Consider the following 19,027-nt stretch of genomic DNA (forward strand, 5'->3'; position numbering starts at 1 on the left):
TGAAGATGGCAGTCTGTGCTATATGTGAGTACCAAGCAACATCCAGGTGCTCCTTTGAGAACCAGGCCAAAAAAAGTTATGTGCACCCCTGTTTATAGATATTATTACACTAACCAGAAGAAAATTTGATTTCATGGGGACGCGCCTTATGTGTTGTCAGTGTAAAATCGGGATCAATATCGCCTCCTGGTGACCAAGTTTAAAGCTAGTTTCCATAACAGCGTATAAACAAGGATTATTATAAGAAAGGCTCGCAGTGATCAGGTAAGTCTGTTTGAATTCTTCCATACGTATGAAAAAGTCCGCTGGATAACTTAAAAATATAGCTGTTTTGTTTGTTTCCATTTAAAGGATTATATGAGGTCATAACTTCGTGACCAATGAAAATGGGCGAAAGATCGTCTATTTTACAGTTCCAGTAAGCGCGTGGCACAAGCATCAATCCATTTCACTTGTATTATTTTGTTTATATCATGATATATGTAATTTTTATGTCCAATAGAATACAGATAAAAAGGAACGAGATTGAAGATTACAAACGAGAAATATGTCAGCAAGAAGACAAGAAGAAAACCCTGATAAAGCGGGTATAACTGAGCACTTGTTCATCTAAAATAGTTAACTTAGCCAAACTTTATTTTAATATTCCTTATGAGACTATTTTAACTCGTCATGATAAACTCCCTATGATAAACTCAAATGCATTAATTTACAGCTGGAGCAGCTAAAAGAGGAGCAGTCTGGTCACGTGTGTGAATTACGTAAACAGATTAAGGAGAAGGAGAAAATCCTGGATCAAAAGGAGCAGTGGAGTAAGGAGCAGGTGGAGCACAATGTCAAGGAAAACATTATGCTCAAACACAACCACGGGAAGGAACTGGAAGGTACTAAACTTGACACCAATTTAGGCTTATAATATTAAAGCGTATGGCAGAATTATATACAGTAGACTGGGGCTTTTTGTCACATGGGACAGCCTCAGTAACTTTAACCTCAGTTTTGAGGTTGTGATTTTTTATTTCCCGAACTGAGTTTGTAGTAGAGATTTTATGGTATATTTGACTTTTGACCATGCGTCAATATGTTACGCGGAGGTATACCCTTCGCGTCATTTTTTGACGAACTGGGGACTTCAATACTATTGAGTCCGTTGCATTCTCTTTCCTATTTTCGTACCATTTTCTTACCATTTTCGCGTCGGTTTAGGGTTAGATTTACATAATGACATCCCTACCCAAACCTATCCCTAACCCCAATGTCAGGCGACAACTGTTTAATTTCGCGTACCTAATAGTATTGAAGTCCCCAGTTCGTCAAAAAATGACGCGAAGGGTATACCCTCCGCGTAACATATTGACGCATGGTCAAGTGGCGTCAAATATTGACGCCATGGGATGAGGATGTGTTGAATAAACCCTGAGAAATTTTCATTAGGGTTCAAATGTGACAACTAGCCCCTATAGCCATCTCTCCTAATCATCCATAAACACAGTACTGTATGTTAAACTTTTATTATTCCTTTTTTTTTTTTTTGAGTCCTTTAAGCATTGTGTGACAGGGATGTGTTCATATTTTTGTGTGGTGAAGAACTGCATTGTAAGCTTGCAAGGCTGCAGGTGCAGAAGGAAGTGCTCCAGGCAGAGAAGGAGCCATGGCTACTGTATAAGAAGGAAGGCATGCTGGAAAACCAGCAAAAGATTGAAAAACTGGAAAAGGATATTGCTGATTCACAAAGGATATTCCAAGAAATGTCAGGTGTGTGTCTGAATTATCATATAAAATATTTTTTTTAATTAGCATAAAATCAGCTGGCCACATCAATAAGTTATTATTCAGTAAATACCATCTCTATAAGCATTTAAAAAGAAGTGCTTAAAATAAATATTTCAGTTCACTTTATTTATAAAGCATAAAGTTCTGTTCAATCAAATAATAACTTTAGCGTATTATATTTTACTTGACTTGATTTATTAATTTAGGAGACACCTTTATCCTAAGCAACTTATAAGGAACCATTTTACATTAGGACATATTATTATTACAAGTATAACACTTTTATTATATTTTATTTTATTATATTTTTCAATTTTATTATATGTATTATATTTATTATTTATAACTGTACACACATTATGCACACATTATTGAAAAATGGTGTCTATTTCAGAATATTATCAGAGATCTCACGCATTGGGTATTGAAGATATTGACAGAAAGACAGCACAGCAGTCTGAAGAGATAAAACAACAGTCTTTGAAGGTATGTATGGCTTGGATTGAAGACCAACATATCACGTGCTGTTTGTTATGATACATCCGTCATTATGTTTCAGAAAGTATATAAAAATGTTGTCAGACGCAATGAAATGGAGCTCAAAGAAAATGAGAGGCTAAAAAAAGAGGTGCTGCCAATGATGAGGTCACAATATATGTTCCTTTACACATATTTTTTATGTGATTTGGGTGTTTGAAAGATAATATAATGCAATTTATTGTGCTAGGTTGATGTGTATTTTAAGAAGATTTCGGAGTTGGAATCCAATGTCTGGAAATTAGAAATGGAAAACTTAGAACATGTAGATAAGCTTTTAAGCGACATTCCAGGTGATCCCCAAAACAGGTAGGAGTTTGAAACTGAAGCGTTGATGCTACTCTCTATTTCAGACCCAAAGCTTTTAAGTCGTCTGTTGTTTTTGTCAGCCTCAGGAAAGCATTTCATGCACCAACTGCTTCGCTTGGATCCCCTGATATACCCAGTGTGAGCGAGAGCATAATGCAGAGAAGCGGTGAGACATCACTAGGTACTGCAAACATTTACTGGTTACTAATAATAATCATGATTTAGTCCAAGAATGTGTCATTTTTTTTCTATTGATCACATGGTGTTTATTATTGTGCTTTTATAATTTCATATTTTTAAACATTGACTTTTTATAATCAATAGATGGCGCCCTTAGAGTAGACATACTGAAACAGCACAGACACTGTTTGCAAACAATAAGAGCAAATGAATAAGCTTTAGTTATGATCATAACTACAAAGTTTTATAGCTGTTTATATGCCAAATCAAAAGGCTAAATATTGTTATTTCTAATAGTTTATATATAGGATTCACCTAAAGGTTTATTAGGAACACCATACTAATACTGTGTTTGACCCCCTTTCGCTTTCAGAACTGCCTTAATTCTACATGGCATTGATTCAACAAGGTGCTGAAAGCATTCTTTAGAAATGTTGGCCCATATTGATAGGATAGCATCTTGCAGTTCATGGAGATTTGTGGGATGCACATTCAGGGCACGAAGCTCCCGTTCCACCACATCCCAAAAATGCTCTATTGGGTTGAGATCTGGTGACAGTGGGGGCCATTTTAGTACAGTGAACTCATTGTCATGTTTAAGAAACCAATTTAAAAATGATTCGAGCTTTGTGACATGGTGCATTATCCTAGCCATCAGAGGATGGGTACATGGTGGTCATAAAGGGATGGACATGGTCAGAAACAATGCTCAGGTAGGCCGTGGCTTTTAAACGATGCCAAATTGGCACTAAGGGGCCTAAAGTGTGCCAAGAAAACATCCCCCACACCATTACACCACCACCAGCAGCCTACACAGTGGTAACAAGGCATGATGGATCCATGTTCTCATTCTGTTTACGCCAAATTCTGACTTTACCATCTGAATGTCTCAACAGAAATCGAGACTCATTAGACCAGGCAACATTTTTCCACTCTTCAACTGTCCAATTTTGGTGAGCTCGTGCAAATTGTAGCCTCTTTTTCCTATTTGTAGTGGAGACGAGTGGTACCCGGTGGGGTCTTCTGTTGTTGTAGCCCATCTGCCTCAAGGTTGTGCGTGTTGTGGCTTCACAAATGCTTTGCTGCATACCTCAGTTGTAACAAGTGATTATTTCAGTCAAAGTTGCTCCTCTATCAGCTTGAATCAGTCGGCCCATTCACCTCTGACCTCTAGCATCAACAAGGCATTTTCGCCCACAGGACTGCCACATACTGGATGTTTTTCCCTTTTAACACCATTCTTTGTGCGTGAAAATCCCAGTAACTGAGCAGATTGTGAAATACTCAGACTGGCCCGTCTGGCACCAACAACCATGCCATGCTCAAAATTGCTTAAATCACCTTTCTTTTCCATTCTGACATTCAGTTTGGAGTTCAGGAGATTGTCTTGACCAGGACCACACCCCTAAATGCATTGAAGCAACCTCCATGTGATTGGTTGATTAGATAATTGCATTAATGAAAAATTGAACAGGTGTTCCTAGTAATCCTTTAGGTGAGTGCATATATTGCCATTGGTTAAAGGGATCACCCAAAAATATTTACTCACCCTCAAGTTGTTTCAAACCTGTAAAAATAAAGGAAGATTTTTTGGGGATGCATAATGATTAATCGTGATTAATCTATAGCAGAATAAAAGCTTTTGTGTACTTCATATATGTGTGTGTGATCTGTGTGTAACAATTATGTATATATAAATATGCACACATGCATGTATAATTTTAAGAAAAAAAAATATTTATATATTAAGTATTTTTATTTATATATAATATAAATTAAACATAGATATACAAATGTATATACACACATAATAATTTCTTAAATATATACATGTATGTGTGTGCATTTATCTTTACAAAGTTATTATACACACACAGTTATGATGTAAACTAAAACTTTTATTCTGCTATAGATTAATCGTTACACTATAAGACCTAACAGTTAACTTTTAAGTAAGTAAACCGGTTGCATTAGACCATTTAAGTTTTAAAACACATAAATTTAAGTCCTGTGAACTTGAGTCATGTGCAATTGTGCACTTATATTTAAGTAGTGTGAACTTAAATAGAAGTGCATAACTGCATATGACTCAATTTGTTTAAGTTCACAGTACTCAAATGTATGTGTTTTAAAACTAAAGCAACCGGTTTACTTAAATGGTTTGAGTTGAGTTACCTTTTAGGTTTTACAGTGTATGCTTACCTGACTTTAGTATTTTCCTTTCTACTATGGAAGTCAATGTTGCTCCTGCTTTTGCTTTATTACAAATATCTTTATTTGTGTTCAGAAGAACAAATACATTTATACAGGTTTGAAACAGCATGAGGGCAAGTAAATGATGAATTTTTTTGGGGGCGAACTATCCCTTTAAATGTTTTTTTTTTTTTACAAGTAGCTACAGTAATATGAATTTTAAGTGCTTGAAAATCTGAGAGTCGTCCACATGTACCAATATACAAGCCTGATGTAATGGTCTTAATTCTCACAGCCTGGTGTTTTCCTGTGTCAGCCTGGCATATTTTCTCACCGGCTGGTTTTTATAGCTTTCTGAATGCTGCTAATGGCTCCCAGAGTAGAGGAAATCTTGTCATTATAGCCACAGTGCATTACTGATCACTGTTTTCATTTCCTCTCAAGACTTCATGTCCTCAGCACTTTAAACTAAATGGCCTTTGAGTCTAGCTGGATACACTTCTAATATCCACCTTGCATTGTTATTAATAATGAATAGTTGGCCCAAAAATGAAACGTTTGTCATTGTTTACTCGCCCTCTATGTAGTAGAAAAACTGTGACTTCTGGCACTGGTTCATGCACACTTTTATTGAATTAAAGAGAGCAGCTCGGATATTGTGCTATAAACAACAATTTTGGGTGAACTGTCTCTAATTTTGTCCATCTGCTACCTCATTAGTCACACATAACTCCTGTGCTTCTAGAGTCGGTTGACAGACCTCCGTGTTCCCTTCGGCCCTTAGAGGAGGCTGAAGGGGCTCAAGAGGAACGAGATGTGACCCCTGACCCCCCACAAGACCACAGTGAAACACTCAGCAGCAGTGAATATGATTTTATGGTAAGCAGTCAAGGCCCCAAATACAGGACTATACAATATTTAAATTACAATGAATGGTGTTTAATGTAAAGGTTGGTAAGCCTTTCATCTTTGTACCCTTGACCAAAGCAATTAAACTGGATGTTTCTTGCAAGTACCTATAGATGAGCTAAAGGCAAGCAATTACAGCGTGTATAAATGGCAAGCAATGGCTTAGCTATATCTAAAAAAAACTGTGAGCGTGCCATAGTACATTTGTTTATCGCATTAACATGCAAATAATGTATCCTCGGGGCTGTTATACCTAATATATCCGCCTCCAGTGGAACACAGATGTTATTATTCTTTAGAAATAATTGTGCTACATTCATAAACAATACTAGCAGTGTATTAGCAGTGCGACTCACCTATTCGCATACAAAGTTAGCATCATTCATTTTTGATTAACAATAAATATATGACCTAATAACAGCCCAGAGCTCAGAAGTGTTTATATAATAGATATTATCAGGCAAAATTCCCTAGAAATGCCGGACTGAATCTAAAAGCAGCCCTTGTGGTGGCACATTAGCGAGATAAGACCCGTGGAAACACTGCGTATGTGATTTTCCCACTGCGAGTTCCACCCGTCATGGGCATGAATATAGATGACACGAGCGTGGATGGGGAACAGTCACTACCCTTGTTAAGCCAAACAGGAACCTACTTTGAGTAACTCTGCATGTGTGTGTGTTTTGTGTGAAGATACACGTGTTGCCATTGAAGCAGAAGCTGTGCGTGATAGGTACGGCTGCTCCCCTGCACCACCAGCCGCCATCGGGACTCACGGATGCGAGCCTCGGCCCGTCGACGGTCACCACCCAAGCCAACCAGAGCAAGGTTCAGCAGTTACACGCATCAACACTGCAGTCTGGAAAATCTAACGAGTCTTAAATTATTAATAAAAAAATACATTGATGTTTAAAAAAACCTTTAGGTGAATCTGCCATATTATTATACACATTTCTTTAGCATTCTTCTCTCATAGGATCAATTAAAGTTAATTTAAGCAAGTGGTTCTCAGAGATGGTGCCAGGGGCACACAGTTTTATGACATTTAAAAAAATACATTAATTTATCATATTTTTCTGAGGTTTAATTAGAATTTAAGATGTCATATAAACCTTTGGTGTCCCCAGAGTACGTATGTTAAGTTCTGGCTCAAAAGTCTCCACAGATAATTTATTATAGCATGTTAATATTGCCACTTTGTAGATATGAGCAAAAATGTGGCGTTTTTAGGTGTCCTTTTAAATGCAAATGATCTGATCTCTGCACTAAATAGCAGTGCTGTGGTTGGATAGTGCAGATTAAGAGGCGGTATTATCCCCTTCTGACATCACTAGGGGAGCCAAACTATTTTTTAACATGCTTGCAGAGGATGGTTTACCAAAACTAAGTTACTGGGTTGTTCTTTTTCACACTTTGTAGGTTGATAGAAGCACTGGGTACCCAGTTATAGCACTTAAACATGGAAAAAGTCTGTTTTTATGATATGTCCCCTTTAAGGTGTGTTTTGTTTAATTCAGGTTTTAAATTTTAGAAACCCATAAATTTAAAGTGTTTAAGAACTAAGAGGGGATGCACCGCACGCAAAGGGGGTCACATACCGAAAAAGTTTAAGAACCACTGACTTAAGCAATTTTCAAAGGGTGTTTTTGCAACATTGTTTAAAAAAAAATGCTATCCATGCATTTTTTGCCGTTTGTTGACACGTTTTAGCAGGCTGGTAGTTTTAAAAGCAGTTTCGAAGTCCAATTTTTATTATTTTTTATTATATCTTAAATAAATCTGATACATGCGTTCAAGGGTGATACTTATATTTTTTTTAACTTTTAAAAGTTCAAGCTCTTACCCCACTAATATGTATGAATAAAAAATTGGGCAATTTTTTTTCAATATTAATTCATATTTAAAGGTTGCTAAAAACCTTTGAAGTTTAACACATTCACGTATTATGTGATACTTTGTGCTAGCATGTATAATTGTTTAATAATATATACTTCACCTGTTTTAGTTGTGATATGTCTTTCAAAGCAAGAAAGCTTCAATGTGAATGAAGAACAAATAGACAATATACACCGAGACAATGGGTGAAGAAACACAAAGCAAGTCCGCTATATGGTTACTGAAATAACTGAAACAAAGTTACCCTTCAAGTGTTATGTTTTATGTGTGTTTTTAAATGTAATAGTTTTTGCAAAAATATGTAACTTCGGAAATATTCAAAGGCTTTGAGCAACCTCTAGATATTGTAGAAACAATTTAAAATTTTGCACAGTGTGTTTTTATTGATATCCTAACACATTTAGGGGGGTGAGTGTTGAACATTCAAAAAAAAAGACCTATAAGGACCTCCCTAATGCGTTTGTTTCGCATCTGCACTGTAAGCGGACAGATCAGATATTCCCATCTCAAGATGTGTTGTACGTCATTGAAGCGACGTTGGCAAATGACATCAACTCAGCAGCGCAATGGAGGAGGAATAATGCTTAAGTTTCATCACAGAAAAAAAGTGGTATTATCTTGTATGCAAATATTGTATAATCATTTTCTCTGACGTTAGTTTGCATATTATGACGTTTTACCTCCTCTACGATTTAAGCAGTTTCGGGTCAATAGGTCTAACTTGAATTGTTTGGCCAAGTGTTTAGTGTAAATGGTGTCAAAAAAATCCTTGCAGTGTAAAACCAGCCTGTCACATTTGGACATCTATAAGCAATAAAAAAAAGGGGATTCTCACACCTTAGTTAACTTCAAATTCAAGGACTTTCCAGGTCCAATACTCTCAAATTCAAGGAATAAATGTGAGAACACATTTCAAGTGAGAGCAAGGTTACATCGTGTTACCTTTTAAGATACATTGTTACAGTTCCCTTTCAAGGGAACTAAGCGCGTCGCTGCAGTGGCACTTTGGCGACGACTCCAGGGGGTAAATGCGTCTGAATGTGTATATCAAATTCAACCAATGGTGAGGCTTAGCGACAAAGACAGGGTGATGCGGGAGCCAGGAAGTATATCGCTATCTGAAATATTGCCAAAGACGGCATTACAGGGACGTAGGAAGTATGTTGGGAAGACGCAGCGTCTCGTTCCCTTCTCAGGGAACAACGGTTACATACGTAACCCGAGACGTTTTTTATGTCTCGAACACAACTATGCAAAAAAGCATTTTGGAATGAATCAACACTCGCATACAGAAGATATAAGCATTTAAAGGGAACAGTTTAGCACGTGTGCTTAAAAAGTCTAGAATTTTTATGATATTATCCTACACTACACAGGGAATAATATGGATTTTTTTCCCCAGAAAACTCTTGCATAAAATAGATTCAAGCACTTTCAATGACCTGTATCTATGCATGTATATTTTCAAAAACCTCCCAGGGCCTTGAATTGTTTCCTCCCGATTCACAAACTTTCAAGGACCCGTGGGAACCCTGTAAAAAGAAAACTTTCATTTTTATACATTGTTGCGTTAACGTTATTACCCAATAGAAAACACCACCACCAACAACAACAAAATAAGCGTGCAAACACTATTCAGTGGAAGCTGTACTTTATTTGAAAATCACCCAAATTCTGCTTTATTTTTTGTCGTATAAACAAAAATAGAATCTGCAGGGATGATGCAGTACATATGCTAAATCAGTGAATAGAATCGCCCTCACATTCAGACCATCCTTCATGCTTCCCTATTGGACAGTTTTATGTACACCCAGTGCTGATCAACAGCACCCCTCCCTCACGCTACCTCACCTACGGCTAATTTTAAAGTGACCGACCCATCCCGATGACATCAACATGCAGCCCTCCCTTACATTCTCTCTCTCACACATACACACAAACACGCACACACATAATTGTTCACCCTTGCCTAAGAAGGATGGCCTGAAAACGAAGGCGACTCTGCACATTCATGTTGAAAAGGCAGCCATGTAACTTTTCATGTAAAATAATGACATGCCAAGCAAGAAGCAATACAGGTCTTCCCCAATGCAATGACGCAGAATCACGAATGTAGTGCTTTGCTAATCCGATAAATGCTCCCCTTGCGAGACCCGAAATCCCCCTCCCATCCCCGGGCACGGACTATGTGGCATAATGAGGTGTGTATTTTATTGTATATTCATTACAAATGAAGGGCGGTGAGTGTTTGAGCTACAAAGAAATGGCACTAGACATACACCCGGTTTTTTTTTTTGTCTAGTGCTATATCGGTCAGTTTATCGGTGTCCCCCACATTTATATTATATCTTTTTTTTATAATTCAGTCACTCTTGAAATCCGAATTATACAACCAATCATACCCATATCATCAGCGCGATGCTCCTAAACACCTTCCGTGAGGAAGCGCTTAAAAGTAAAAAGAAATCATCGATTTCTTCTTCCATGTCCTCAGTGGGTAAATCATAAATAAATACAAACAATACACAAGGAATGTCTACTGCAGACAGCTTAACATAGAAAAATAAAAATAATAATCATAATAGAAACAGATGTTAGAATTTCTAATCGGTGATGGTTAAATTAGGTAATGCTTGATTGATGATCAGATAAAGAAACCCCCTCCCCATTTCCCACCCCTCGATCCATCATTTTGTCATTTTAAGTGAAGCTGTATATGGGTGTTAACCCACCACATACTTGCGCTCGCACTTCTCCACATTGTGCGTTTCTTTAAATTCCGATCGGTACAATAACAGCACAAAGTAACCACGTTGTACAAATTACAAAATGAGCGCCATGTATTCCATCTGACTTAGGCGACAAAACCCCTCCCATCATATACCATAATGCCCCACCCGCCCTTCCCCTCTGATCCTGTACTGGGGCACAACGCTCTGCGAGGAGCCCAATGGCCGACTACAGAGAGATTAAAGGTTTGAGATTTGCTGTGTAATTCATCCTTGGGAGGCGTCGACCCTTCTTCACCTACATGAACTGCATCTGAAAGCAAAAAAATGCACATTACTGATGGTGTCAGCGGTTACTTCAGGATGTTGCTGGGTTACTGCATTAACTCGTGTGTGATGTTTGAGTCTTTACATTTAAAACTAATCTCCAATTCGTGACATATGAAGAACGGACCCAACATTTTTTGTTTTATGTTGCGCTGGATGTGGATGGAAAGCATCCAGCAAAGCAGCCAATGGCAGATGAGATGAGCGTTCATGAAGCTGCAACCAAAGCTGCATACACACCAAACATGAAGCATCGTGTTCTTCGATCTAGATTACTTGCGGGATTTAACTTCGTGTCATGTGAATTTTTTCACTTGAGTTGAATAGACGATTTTGCGCAATTTGCGTTATTCGCATCGCCCCATGCAAGTTCGCGTCTATTTGTGTCTTTGCATTGACTTTGTATGTAATCTACTCATGCTTCGATTATGAAATTTGGCTGACGGTTAATTGTCTAGTAAACTGTGCAGGTTATGATGATTAATTGGCTGTTTAGGGCTTTCACGACTATGACGTTTTCATTTTTTTTCATGAAATATTTTTCACATCTTCTTGCAGTAAATATTAATACACAACACATAATTAATAGTCATTATTTAATGAATAAAATCTTTCAAAAACTGAAAATTCACGTTATCCTGTCAGTCAAGGAGCGCCTCATTTATACACGTGCTGCAGCTCCCCCTTGTGTTTATTAAAGAGATGTGCAATCATTGCGGTGATCTGAAATCATTGCGATGAGGTTAAACAATCGCGAAGAGACGATTATTTAATCATTGTGACAGCCCTAATTACATTGAATTTATCTACTTTGACTTCACGTTTGGTGTGTACGCCCCATTAGCGACTATGAAAATGATTCAGTCATAAAGGGGCAGGTCATAAATTTATCCTAAAAAAAAATTCATGCAAGCAAAGTGCTACACATATAACAATATAAACAGCTTAGCTTTAAAGGTCCACTGTGTAGATTTTTTTTTACGGCATCTAGGGGTAGGGGTCTCAAAGAGTAGGGGTGTACCCCGGCATCCTGGCCAAAACTTGCCCATTGTCCTACTAATCATCCCTCATACTAATTGGCTATATCACTCTGTCTCCTCTCCACTAATTAGCTGGTGTGTGGTGAGCGTTCTGGCGCAATATGACTGCCGTCGCATCATCCAGGTGGATGCTGCACATTGGTGGTGGTTGAGGAGATTCCCCCGTTCATATGTAAAGCGCTTTGAGTACTGAGAAAAGCGCTATATAAATGTAAGGTATTATTATTATTATTATTATTATCTAGTGGCAAGAGCACCACTCCCTTTGGAAATCCATAGTGAAGCTACGGTAGCCACCACAGGACAAAAACGCCATCGTCTGAGAAAACGTAATAACAGGCGCAATGATATCACGCAGCTCCCGAAAATAGTCCCCTTGGTTCCTTTCAATAGCAGGGGACTATTTTTGTGCACTGCGTAATATCATTGCGCCTCCTGCAACCATGTTACGGCAGCAAAGTCCTTGATTATTACGCCAGAATAAAAGTATAGTTCTTAGCTATATCTGCCTAGAAATTTAGCAACTTTTAATTTTCCGTCGCTCTTAGTACATGATGCAACTACAGAAGAGTCAAGTTTTAAATAGGAAAAATATCCAAACTCAATAGTCATTTTTGAGCACAATGCTAATGGTCTAATCAGATTCAATGGATTATGCTAAGCTATGCTAAAAGTTGTAGCGCTAGACCCAAAGTTCAGATGAATGGATTCCAAAACGGTTAAAATCAAATGTTCAACTCTAGGGGAGATGGAAAATGAGTGTCCATTTAACATTACAATGGGCTCCAGTGTTAAGAGAGCACTTTACTTCCTGCTTTCTTCAAAACAAAATCGCATCCTAAAGATAAAAGTGCACCCGGGCTCGGATTGATAAAATATCAGTTCAAGCTTTTGCTTCTGGGGGAGAAGGGAGGGGGGACAATCGCGCTGGGGCACGGTTTGGTTTGAATGGTGCGAGTGCGCCTTAAATCCTTCTAAAAGTTACACAATGCACCTTTAAGAAAAAGATCACTTTCAGGGAACTGTTACATAATTACACCATAAAGAGGTTTATAGAATAGATCAGTATTACCATACATAACAGGGTAGAAAACAGGGAAAGAGATTCGCCAACTCAAACACTTAAGCAAGCGGCACCTGTCCATCACAAACAACCACACACACAGCAGACGTGTACCTAAAGACGCTCTAAAGGAAATCCTTCAGAGAGAGCTGTGCAAAAGGATCCTGTCCTGGAGCTCTGAGAGGACTTGAACTGGAAGGACTAGAGGCAGTTGAAAGCTATTTCAGAGAGAACGAGAGAGATTGAAAGAGTCCAGGGACAGCCAGAAAACACTTCACATACACAAGTGGAACAAAATCAGAGCCGGACAGGATGAAGAAAGGAAAAGAGGTACAGAAATAGTCGGATCTGGTGTTGTGATTCAAGCTCTTGCAGGGCTATGGGATGGTACCAATCTCAAATGAGAGAGCGGTTTGGGTACAATATGTATTTCAAGCTAAGGATTTGGTGCATGTGTGGAATACATATTCTCCCCCAGAGATGTGTGTGAATGCCACCGTGCTTGCTTTCATATTCAGAAGGGCACAGCAATGGCACGTGATGGTGCACCATTGTGCATTCTGAATAGTCGTACATGGAACGCTTAGAATAAAATTAGTCGGGTTTCATTCCAAGACGAATCATGGCCGGTGAATAAAAGCATGAAGCATGAAAAGGCATTTGTGATCCTGCCTGTGAAGACCGTGTGAAATTATAACCTTGATATTTTTAATACTGACCGATTAACATCATGTCAAAGATTGAATTCAGTGATTAAAATCAAGCTCTCAGTTAGATTGAGACTTTAGCCTGGATTTCACAGACAGGGTCACATTTAAAAAAATTCTGTGTATACTATTGTGCTGGCAGGTAAGTCTGTTTGGATAAGGCTTTGTTGATCTGCAGGGTTTGAATGCGAAGAAGTGTTTGTAACCTCATTGTGTGTAGTACTGTAGGTCATACCTGTGCCCCTGATACTGGGCCGAAGGGGTTGGCCGGCCGCATCACAGGCTGTGTGTACATCATAGTGGGTTGGGTCATCATTGCCACAGAGCCCATCTGAGGGGGCTAGAAGAGAAATTAAATGGATGATTTTAAAGGGACATTCCACTTTTTTTTGGAAAATATGCTAATTTTCCAGCTCCCCTATAGTTAAACATTTGATTCTTACCGTTTTGGAATCCATTCAGCTGATGTCCGGGTCTGGCGCTAGCACTTTTAGCATAGCTTAGCATAATCTATTGAATCTGATTAGACCATTAGCATCTCGCTAAAAAATAACCAAAGAGTTTCGATATTTTTCCCTATTTAAAACTTGACTCTAGTGTAGTAAGACTGACAGAAAATTAAAAGTTGTGATTTTCTAGGCAGATATGGCTAGGACTATACTTTCAAACTTGCATAATAATCAAGGACTTTGCTGCCGTAACATGGCTGCAGCAGGCGTAGTGATATTACGCACTGCCCGAAAATAGTCCCCTTGGTTACATTCAATAGCAGGGGACTATTTTCAGGCACTGCGTAATATCACTACGCCTGTTGCAGCCATGTTACGGCAGCAAAGTCCTTGATTATTACGCCAGTTTGAGAGAATAGTCCTAGCCATATCTGCCTAATAAAAAATATGTCGAAACATTTCATTTTCCATCGGTCTTGGAACACAATGTAACTACAGAAGAGTCAAGATTTAAATTGGCAAAATATAAAAACTTAAAATTTTTTAGCATGATGCTAATGGTCTAATCAGCTTCAATGGATTATACTAAGCTATGCTAAAAGTGCTAGCACCAGACCCAGAGATCAGCAAAAAAAAAAATGGAATGTCCCTTTAAAAACCAAGCAAACAAAAGACAAAGCACTGAGGATGTAGTTTCTGTTTGTACTTTCCATGGTTTAGGAATTGTATCCAATTTTAGGTATTTTTTGAGCCTCTGGCCACCATATGCTTTCGTTGTATCTAACAGACCCAGATATTCATCAACAATGAGCTTTTATGGGCAGGGTTACTCAGCCTTAAACTGAAAACTCAAAAGGCAGATGACACTTCCTGAAAACTCATCACTGTTGCATCTGTTTAGATCTATTTGCATCTGGTGCATGTTGCAACTTCAAATGCCAGTAGCAGACACAGTTCCTCCATCCACATTTTACTTGAGTACTGAAACTCAGCAAAGAGGAACGTGAATCTGGTGTTCTCATCTGAACTAAATGCAGTTATTGTTTACCTACACCTGAACAAGCACTTGACACACCAGATTCACAACGAAAGCTACACTTCCTCTTTGCTTTCTTACGACAGTTTGGACCTCAATTCACAATATTGTATATTAGCTTAAAAATGTTTTGTACAACATGACCTGCATGATGACCTTGTTATTTGTACACAATGTGACTATAAGAATCACAACACTTAAATAGGAAAATGTTTGCGTTATTTTGTCACTTACTGTGAGCAGTAGCAGTTTGCTAGCTGGAGCCATTCACTTCCAGTCTTTGTGCTAAGCTAAGCTAGTGGGGGCTGCGTCAGACCGAGTTACAGCACTCACCAAGATGAGAAAGGTATGTATGGACTTATCCAACTCTGGGGGATACTGTGAATAAACTAAATTCCCAAAATGTAGGCGTGTTCCTTTAAAGCAGATATCTATGTAACTACCCCCGTTTCACTGATGAACAAAACAAACTGCCAGAGATGGCGAAGTGCTTTAACGTTGACCTACGCATAATGAAGAGGTGCTTCAGCTCCAGAGTGCTTTTCACATTGTTTCAGAAGGCCACACTTTACCGGAGGCCACTGACAACATACACAAGCTCAAACCTCTCATACCGACAGAGTAAGTCAAACAAATTCCGATTTTCCACTTACCATTCCGTATCCCATCATGCCTGTGGGCGTTGTGGCGGGAAAGGCCATCACAGAGGGAGCCTAGGAGGACAAATTTGGTGTCAGAAAAAAATAGCACAGGTATAACATGACATCATACTTGGCGTGAATGAATGACTCTTTTGAACACCTTAAGTGAGACATTCCAATCGGGCAGCTATGAGATCACCGTCCCAGACACGGCATCTCTGATTCCATGTTTACACACACGGCACAAAGGAAACTTTGTGCGAGTGCACTAATGGAGCGATTTTTTTATTTATTTCACCCCAAATACTCTCGCTTTTTGCTTTCTTTACATGGAGAGCTGCTCACATCTGGGAAACGTTAGAGAAGTCTTTTCCAGAGCATCAAAACAGGAATATAGGCAAGAAGATAGAGAGGAAGAGAGAGAGAGAGTGTGTATGTGTGTGGGTTCTCTTTGAAGGCAAAGTGATTAGTTGCAGGTGCAGGGATCTGGTGGATGAAAGAAGCTCTTTGTGAAGAAGCTGTGAAAATCTCAGTCAAGCCATTGCTGTCCACAGACACAGTGTGCTACTGAAATGTGTGGCGGGCTCTGGGTGGCTTTCTAATTTCTGCAAACTGGGAGAATGGGGACCGGTAATTACTATTACCACCTAAATGGCAATGCCATAGTTGGATAAGGCAGATTAAGGGGCCGTTTTATTATAATAAGATCCCCTTTTGACATCACATCTTAATGACCTTTTTTTACATGCTTGCAGAGAATGGTTTACCAAAACTAAGTTACGGAGGTGTTCTTTTTCGCTTATTCTAGGTTGATCCAGGCACTGGAGACCCAACTATAGCACTTAAACATGGAAAAAAAGTCAGATTTTCATGATATGCCCCCTTTAATATTTTGTGTATTTAATATCTAGTCTAGATATCAATTTTTGAAGGCAGCATAGATGTATACTCGCTACCTTCAATGTCCCACAATTCTATGCACGTGCGAGAATGTGATTGGTCAAACCTGGTCGCATTCGAAAAAATATAATTGCGGCAAAGAATGTAATTTTTTTACAATTTTTAAAAGCAACTCTAGCGAGAAATCAGTATTGCAGTTTTTATATATAAGGTTAGGCCGTCTGAATGCGTTTCATGGAGCTGCCTTCATGATCAAACGAAACCATTGGCTCATGATACAGCGAGGCAAAAAGTCAGCTGTCTAAGGTTTCGGACGCAGCCCATGAGCAAATTTATCATTCAGCAGCATTGCTAAATGTTTTCTCCTCAAAACTGTTTTACAAAGACAGACTGAAATCGATTCGGTTTTCTACGTCACAAACATGTAACCAATCACATCAGCACAGCTGAACATGGATCAGTTTTTTGAGCCATATATATATATATATATATATATATATATATATATATATATATAAATATAAATATAAATATAAATATATAAATATAAAAATAAATATATAAATAAATATATATAAATATAAATAAAAATATAAAAATATATATAAAAATATAAAAATATATATAAAAATATAAAATAAATAAAAACTATAAATAAAAATAAATAAAATAAATAAAACTAAATAAATAAATAAAAATGAATAAATATATATATTTATTCTGCAGCCCTAGTGGCAACACGAGTGATTTACATGTTAAGTCAATGCAAAGATGCGAATAGGCATCCTGATAGGTTATCCGCCAAAGTTCCAATTTTTCTACTTGCGGGGACCACACGGCAACACTCAATTTGTACAGAACGTGCCGTCCGCACCACGCCATTTGCTATTATGGCAATTACGTTTGGTAATTATAACAAACACAGCAACTGAAAGATATATAATAAAACAGTTTGACAAAAACGCATGCATTACAATAAATATTGATAAGTTATCTCATGTGTATATACTGATTAATCCAGCTCATCAAAATCTAACTCCTGTGAAAGTGTTTCCATCCCAAGATATTTTACCGTTTGAAGTCAAACTAGCTGTATGTGTTTGTTTGTATTACACTTTGCAATGTGCTATAAACCCTGCAATGGAAACATCAAACCACTGATTCACAGCAAATGACTTCAGGTGCCTACAAGCAGATAAATGAGTCAAACCGATGAGAGGTAAGGGAGTAGTAGGAAGAGAGCCATCAGCCTTGCCAACGTGATGACAGGTTAGCTCTGAGGTTTTGATCATTCGTAAGTCATAGACTGTGACCAAAGCCAGGGCAGTGTGGTTAATAATCTCATGCGTTTCAGAGAATGGTTCAACTCAATGTTTTAACTTACGTATTGTGGGAAAAGCATGCCGTTCTGTTTTTCCCCCGGACGAGAACGGTTACACAACGAACAGACGAACAATATTAGAAGGCATACAAAACACAACAACACACAACTAACATTGAAAGTTCACTTACACACACATTTTAAAGGTCCAATGTGGGTTTTTTAGCAGCATCTACTGTAGTTTCGAATTGCAACCAACAACTCACCCCTTAATTTCAAAACGCATAGAGAAGCTACAGTAGCTGCCACAGGACAAACATGTCGTCTGAGACAACGTAGGGACGAAACGCGTTCTGTAGAACAGTATGTCTGTTTAGGGCTACTGTAGAAAACATCTCATTTTAATGTAATAACAATATAGTAAATCATGTAAGGTCTTTATACATCACTGATAATATAGTTATGTGAATTATAATAGGGCTGTGAAAAGATTAATCACATACAAAAAAAAGTTATTTTTTGCATAATATATATGTATGCACGGTGTGTAATTATTATGTGTATATATTAATACACACACATGCAAATAAATAAATAAATATAACTTACATACAGAGTTTGAGTATAACATTTACATGTATAAAATATTTATTTAGATTTAAACATATTTTATATTATATATAAATAAAACATTTTTTTACATAAATAATTTTTTTATAAATGTCTTTATTAAATTTCTTAAATATATACATGTATGTGTGTATTTATATATAAATGATAATTACACACAACATACACACAAATATATTATGCAAAAACAAACTTTTATTATACATGCGATTAATCAGATTAATCTTTTGACAGCCCTAATATTATATTGCATTTCTGTCAAGAGATCCTTCTAAAAATCCCACATTGCACCTTTAAACACAAACAGACAAGACAGAATCCACTGCAGTTGTTTATGAGAACCTAAATAAAAATCATTGGTCTGTTCCAAAACTTGTGAACTCTCCC

The 19,027-nt window shown here is 37.8% G+C and overlaps 2 protein-coding genes across 18 annotated transcripts in view; one reads left to right on the plus strand and one right to left on the minus strand.

Annotated features, from left to right (window-relative positions):
* The first annotated feature begins 349 nt into the window (after nt 1-349).
* ccdc83 (coiled-coil domain containing 83) lies at nt 350-6,840 on the plus strand. 3 transcript variants are annotated; one of them, XM_065256479.1, is made up of 10 exons: nt 350-418; nt 503-587; nt 716-884; nt 1,588-1,755; nt 2,168-2,259; nt 2,333-2,401; nt 2,501-2,619; nt 2,700-2,800; nt 5,738-5,871; nt 6,595-6,840. In XM_065256479.1, the coding sequence occupies exons 1-10, from the start codon at nt 381-383 to the stop codon at nt 6,781-6,783; spliced, it is 1,164 nt and encodes a 387-aa protein (XP_065112551.1). In that variant the 5' UTR covers nt 350-380; the 3' UTR covers nt 6,784-6,840. The 3 variants fall into 3 exon arrangements, with proteins under 3 accessions (XP_065112551.1, XP_065112560.1, XP_065112566.1); XM_065256488.1 differs by having other exon boundaries at nt 6,635-6,840; XM_065256494.1 differs by having other exon boundaries at nt 2,700-2,785.
* Nucleotides 6,841-9,431: 2,591 nt separating this feature from the next.
* Nucleotides 9,432-19,027, minus strand: part of picalma (phosphatidylinositol binding clathrin assembly protein a) — a 47,079-nt gene continuing 37,483 nt past the window's right edge. For 8 of the 15 annotated variants that reach the window (XM_065258825.2, XM_065258815.2, XM_065258843.2 and 5 more), the window contains 5 exons: nt 18,074-18,097; nt 15,802-15,861; nt 13,899-14,003; nt 13,071-13,174; nt 9,432-10,839 (listed from right to left, as the gene is read on the minus strand). In XM_065258825.2, the coding sequence (XP_065114897.1) occupies nt 13,082-13,174; nt 13,899-14,003; nt 15,802-15,861; nt 18,074-18,097 (282 nt within the window). In that variant the 3' untranslated portion in view covers nt 9,432-10,839; nt 13,071-13,081. The remainder of the gene's footprint in view (nt 10,840-13,070; nt 13,175-13,898; nt 14,004-15,801; nt 15,862-18,073; nt 18,098-19,027) is intronic. The other 7 variants (XM_065258851.2, XM_065258834.2, XM_065258876.2 and 4 more) reach the window with 2 other exon arrangements.

This window comes from Paramisgurnus dabryanus, chromosome 10 (genome assembly GCF_030506205.2).
Source record: "Paramisgurnus dabryanus chromosome 10, PD_genome_1.1, whole genome shotgun sequence".
In the NCBI taxonomy this organism is placed as follows: Eukaryota; Metazoa; Chordata; class Actinopteri; order Cypriniformes; family Cobitidae; genus Paramisgurnus; species Paramisgurnus dabryanus.